Source organism: Arachis ipaensis, chromosome B8, assembly GCF_059453495.1.
Source record: "Arachis ipaensis isolate K30076 ecotype BB chromosome B8, ASM5945349v1, whole genome shotgun sequence".
Lineage (NCBI taxonomy): Eukaryota > Viridiplantae > Streptophyta > Magnoliopsida > Fabales > Fabaceae > Arachis > Arachis ipaensis.
The window spans coordinates 42592376-42598460 of NC_142443.1; the positions used below are offsets into that span (position 1 = coordinate 42592376).

Consider the following 6085-nt stretch of genomic DNA (forward strand, 5'->3'; position numbering starts at 1 on the left):
TAATAATAAAAAAATGAATAAATATACGTTTATATATATTCCTTTTATTATTATAAACAACAAAATTTTTTCACTTTTAATCACTGTATGATTTCAAGTGAAAATTTTTGGGGAGGGCATTATATTAGACAAAATATGATTTTTATAAAAAAATTATAAAAGAAATAATTAGTTACATGGTGATGTCTCCATATATAATATTTATATTTATTTTAATTAAATTAGATCATTTGACAGTTTGGTTATTTATTTGAATTTTGAAATTGACATCAAGCAAGAAGTGCGAAAACAGTTACGGAGCAATTCAAATTTTTCACAAGTGGTGTACAAAAGTAAATGTCAGCTGATATTAGATTAGTCTATAAATAGAACTTTAGAAACATATTGTAGGGAGTTCAGTTTTTCTTGAAAAATATTTAGAAACCCAAAACGCTCTCAGCCTCTTGGCATCACAGCGTAAAATTGGGAATCTTAAGTAATTCCTCTGAATCAAACACTTGTAATTTATTTCTTTTCGGTATTTATTAATAAAATTTCTCGATTTTTGCTTGTTCTTCTCTTTTACGATTATGTCTCTTTCTTTTTCTTCTCTTTAATTTTTCGTTTGTTTTAATTTCTGCGATTTACTTTGTCTCCAACACCTTGCATTTCTTTGTTTATTTCTTACTCTCAATTCTTCTTAATTCTTATTGACGATACAATTGCGACATTGAGTTATCCACATTTTCTTTTGAACATTAACAAAAATTTGAATAAAATAAATGGTTCCTTAAATTCATAAAATTATCTAATTTAGTCTTCGAGGTTCTCATTTCACTATAGTAATTTTCTAAGTTGAGTTTTGAATACTATAATAGTCTTTGGACATGTTTTTAGTGATGACTCAACTATGTCAATGCTGACGTAATCATTGTGTATCCCGCTGGAATGTACGAAAACGATGTCGTTTTGGTTTGGTACCTGTTGTAGACCCAAACGACGTCATGTGTTAAACTTATGCTCAAAAACGGTTTGTGTACAAACACAAACACTCGTCCATCTTCGTCACTTTCACTCTTTTTCTTCTACTTTTCTTCATGAATGACGCCACTCTAGGGTTGAGTTTTTGGAGTTCTTTACTTTGCGACTACCTCATTTACATCGCCGGACTGTGCTAGATCATCTCACCCTCCCGTGGACACTAGCGATTTCGCCATTATCGTCCATAATGAACGTATGTATTTTTTTTCTGAAAAAAAAAAAGTGCAATGAGGTGATAATTCTTCGTTATAATTGCAATGTGAATGTCGCTCGATATTCCATTTTGTTATTGCTGTAGTTGCTAAAGTTTTTTATTTTTCTGGTATGTTGGGATTCAGCCTCTGTTTTTTTTTTAAATAGAACAGGGGTGGGTTAATAGAGTGACATATGGCTGATAAAGATGGTGTCTAGAATTTGGGATGTTGTTATATTTCTTTGTTACTGAATTTTGAAGTAATGTATGCGGTATTTTTTTTATATGGAGGAACTATTGGACATTATGTATCATTATGATAGCAATTTTAAAAAAATGAAGAGGTTAGGGTTCTTGTCTAGTAGCCACTAGATGGTGAGCAGATAGAAGAAGAAGAAGAATGAGAAGAAAGGAGGAAGAACCAGAAGTTAATGTTCATTGGGAGGGGGCAAAGAGGGTTAGGATTAAAAAGAAGGGAGATATCAAATCGGATACAAATTGCACTTTGGTCTGTTAAGTTAGCCGTGCATGCTCCACCGTGGATAGCCAGTTAGCCACATCAGTAGCTGAGTCATCATCAGAAAGATTTCTAAGGACTATTATGGTACTCGGAGTTGATTTTTTGAAAGACTACAATGGTAAAATTCATACATGATAATCTAATTTTAGATTGTCTAGACAATTTATATTATCTTATTTGGCTAAATTAATTTATTTCTGATAATCTAGATTTAACATGTAACTTTGACGTATTAAAAATAATAAAATTTACATTTATAATCTAATAATCTTCAATGGCTTTCAAAAAGAATAAGCACGGAGAAACATAAAAGAAATATTTTTACTAATATTTTGTTAATCATTGTTCAACAAAGTTCAACATAACCAATTCCAGTGAAATACTACTGCTAAATTCTAATAGTTGCCAAATAGTAAAATGGTCTTAATCACACCATTTAAATGAGATATGGTGGACCCAAAAACCCCATTTAGAAATAGCACTAATAACATGTGTGCTTTAATGAAGTACCTTACCATAGAAACTAAACCAAAATGTAGTTACAAACTTATCTAACCTCGAACTCGAAGAGATGAGAATTCAACAAAAGCAAAACTAAAAGGTTTCTTGAAAGAGAATAGCTTCTCTTTAAATTCTTCAATGGCATTAAAATTGCCTAACCAGGAAGGAACAGAGAAACTCATCCTCTTCAGGACCAAACCATTTTCCATCACAAATTTAGCTAACCACAACTCATGCTCAAGTCCATGTACTTCTCCAAATTTCACAACCTCCAAGGTATTTTGCAAACACTCAGGCACATCAGCAGAGCTAAAAAGCTCTTTGTCAAATTTAGATTTTAGTCCCTGATGATGATCAATCATTAAACAAAGTCCAGATGAGAATCAAAGTAAAATTGATAAACCAAACATTTTCTCAAATTGATAAAATCTATTATTTAGGGGCTGCATAATCACTGTGATACTTATATGAGTATAGAATAGTGTCTTTAATTTTAATTAAAATAATTATCAACCTTTAAAATTAAAGTCTTGAGAATTGGTGACTTGAGAAGTATGCCTAACAAAATTTCACCAGCAACTAAGCCAAGCTCCAGATGCTTCAACATTCCAAATGAAGGAAATTTTGGCCCTGTTGATGGTGGCAAAACCTGCATGACAAATAAAGAATCTCAATTTGTATGAAACTTATGATATAAAAATAAGATGGAATAATAAATCTGTCTAGAAACAAACAAATGTATAAAAGCATATATTTCTCATAATGCTAGCAAGCTGAATTAATACTCATGCACGTTACTATTTTATAAATAATAACATAATTGATTTCTAATTAATCAGTAAAGTGTTACTATCTAGTATCTAATACAATTGGTATAGGAAACTACAATTTGATATCAGGAAGTTCTCAATTGAAGCATATTTTATTGCTTGTTTGGTTTTATGGTATCAATCATAAACTCCCATTTAGAGTAGGTGACATGATTCTTAAACTAATTTTGTTTTGATTAATTTCAATCAAACATTTGCATCTAAACCCCTGCTTGAGAAGTGTAAAGAGGCCATAAAATGTAGCTCTATTTTGGAAAACTAGTTTCATGGTAAGTTTCAAATGCATGATACTTATTAACCAAAATCAATTGCAAGTTTCTTAACATAAAATCTAATACAAAACAAGCTTTTGCTCCAGCTCATGTTCACAAAATCAATTCCAAACAAAACAATATTTTACAAAAGAAACTACAAAGATATACTATATAACATGCAATATGGCCTTCATGTCAAGTTGTCAACACTAAGTTAAAAGAGGTTTTTGAGAAGAAGCCTACCTCAGAACCCTCAAATTTGATATACTTCACTTGATTTAATTGTTTGAGAAGTAGAAAAGCATGAAGTCCTGTTTGTGTGTCCTTCTCACATTTCCACAGAGTGATATCAGCAAAAGCATTATGAGCAGACAGTGGATCTACCAGTGTAATACACTGTGATATAAAACCATAAGCACAGTATCTGAATCTTTTCAAATGTGAAGCAGAAACATAGATCGGACAGCTACTTGGCTTATAAGATGCAGATTCAGCTTCTTGTTTCATGAAAAAGCTTTCAAGTAGAGGCACTTTGAAAGTAACACGAATTGCATGTAACCAAGTGCAGTTCACTACCTCAAAATTTTGAAGAACTGGGAAATCAAAAGTCAAATCCTTTGAATATTTGTAGTCAAGGTTGAATCTAATCCCAACCAACTTCAATGATTTTAGGCATCCCAAGGAAACATAATTGGTTGGAACTTTTATGGCAGCAAAAATGTGCATATTAAGCACCAATTCTTCCAACAACTTGGAGTCAACAAGGGAAAGAGTGGTAAGAGAGGAAAAGGGGAGCTCCATTTGAGAATTGATGGTAAGGTTTTTCAAGTTCCTATTTAAAGCATTAGAGATCCAACTGTTAAGAAGAGACACATCATATTTGTTATTATTGTGACCAATTTGAAAGATTGAAGGAATCCAAGGTTGGTGATTTGGTAAGAAGAAGTGTCCTATACACAAAGTTCATAAAATGTAGTTTCCCTCCAACCTTTTTCTTGGGAGAAAAGTAAACACTGTCATCTAAATTCAAATTAGTGATGAGTATCCAAAGGTGATTCCATTTCTTTGACAGCACGCTTGTTCGGACAGCATCTTTGGCGGGAAGAAGAGACAGTATCCGACTTATGAGGACCTCAGGTAGGTTGCTGATCATGTCTTCATCTTCATTCAGCTTCTGTCTCTTCCGAAATGGTTTATGTTCATGAGTGGTAGATGATCCAAACATACTGTCTGCAATAACTTCCTACAAGTAAATTACAATTTACAAGTTGGTTATTGCACTATCAATCACTACACCTAACAAAAGCTTTACAAGATTCATCCTTTTTTTTTATAAAAAAAAAAAAAAAAGAAGCAAACTTTCATTTGATCATGATAAATAACATTTCTATTCATTTCAACTTTCAAGTTCTAGGGTAAGAGAACAATCTCAACTGTTTTATCAACTCCTTTGCAGACACATATCCAATTAAAAAAGGAAAAAAAAAAAGGAAACAGAGCAGAAAAATAGACATAACTTTGAAAAAATAACTTTGCCCTAATCTTATTTTTTAAAGAACTACCTCTGCCGTAATCTCTCGTCAGGTGTCTACGTTTGAAATAAGTAATAACTAATAAAAGCATAAAGATTAGAAGAAAAAACTATATAATGTGATGAAAGGGACAGAACCTGAAACAAAAGTCTCTAAAAAGTAGATTATGACAGAAAGACAATCTTGCAATGACTAAAAAACAAGAAAGAAAGAAAGAACTCACCTTTGAGTAACAAGATATAAATTCAGGGGAAGTTCTTTCTTTTCTTCAAGTATCTAGTATTCACCAGAAGTCATAATGTTGAGAAAATCAAAGTTATGAGAGCGATCTCTTGAGGTGTAATAGTTAAGCAGTAACGGTGTTTGTGCTTGAGGGTCTAAATAGGATAATCCATGATCCATTATGAGCTATGGCACTAAAGCACTCTCGCGCCATTTTTTCATTTCCCTTCCCGCCACCCATTCCCTCTTTCTCTTTGTCTTTCCAACTGCCCATTACTACTTTTATTTTTTTATTGTTTTCAGGGTGTATTTTGGAGATTTTTTGTTTAGGTTTGTTTTTTCTTTTTGTTTAAAAGAGTTGCACCCAAATGGTAAACTATTAAAATGTATTATTGTTAGGTTTAGATAAACTTTTTGTCATTGTTAACAAATTATGATAGGTGCATTTTAGAAGTTAGAAGAATACTATAGACCAATTTAGTTGACCAAAAAATTTGTACATATATCATTACTTTTGATTTTTGCAAGATATTTTTAGGTCTTTAATTTATAAAATTCAAAAGTTAAAATTGTATCTTTATGATTTTATATCTGTAGTTTTTCATGTTATATCCAACATTAATCCATGTCACAAGTTAAAATTTTTTTGTGCTTTTTTCTGTTTAAATGATATTTAGATGTCACTATATTTGTTCTTAAATTGTTGATTTGTAAGTCGCTCACTTTTTTTATTGAACTTTTGTGAGTTTGAAGTATTTAAAAAAAAAGTCAGAAGTTAGTTAATTACTATTTAATAACATAGGTTACAAGAACTAAAATTAGAAAGAAAGAAAAAAGACACCTACTCAAATAAAAATGTTAAAAATATTTTTTTATAAAGACTAAAGAGCCTTATATTAAAAGTGTGTTTTATTTGTTTGGCCATATTTTGAAAAAAGATATCACTTTTATAGTATATCAAATCAAACCTTACAATTCATCATCTAATGGTAAAAAAAATGCATCTTTACATG

The 6085-nt window shown here is 31.1% G+C and overlaps 1 protein-coding gene across 1 annotated transcript; it reads right to left on the reverse strand.

Annotated features, from left to right (window-relative positions):
- Positions 1-2039: 2039 nt before the first annotated feature.
- On the reverse strand, positions 2040-5205 carry LOC107612148 (F-box/FBD/LRR-repeat protein At3g14710-like). Its single transcript, XM_088497470.1, has 4 exons — positions 5074-5205; positions 3562-4561; positions 2749-2883; positions 2040-2578 (listed from the first exon to the last, which is right to left on the reverse strand). The coding sequence occupies exons 2-4, from the start codon at positions 4117-4119 to the stop codon at positions 2285-2287; spliced, it is 987 nt and encodes a 328-aa protein (XP_088353596.1). The 5' UTR covers positions 4120-4561; positions 5074-5205; the 3' UTR covers positions 2040-2284.
- Between the last annotated feature and the right edge of the window lie 880 nt (positions 5206-6085).

Bases quoted from the DNA above. Each gene is read 5' to 3' on its own strand.
- LOC107612148 (XM_088497470.1), bottom strand. From the start codon at position 4,119: ATGGAGCTCCCCTTTTCCTCTCTTACCACTCTTTCCCTTGTTGACTCC. The intron at 2,884-3,561 runs GTAGGCTTCTTC...TTTGTCATGCAG, and splicing joins TCAAATTTGAGGGTTCTGAG to GTTTTGCCACCATCAACAGG. The intron at 2,579-2,748 runs GTTGATAATTAT...GATCATCATCAG, and splicing joins TCAAGACTTTAATTTTAAAG to GGACTAAAATCTAAATTTGA.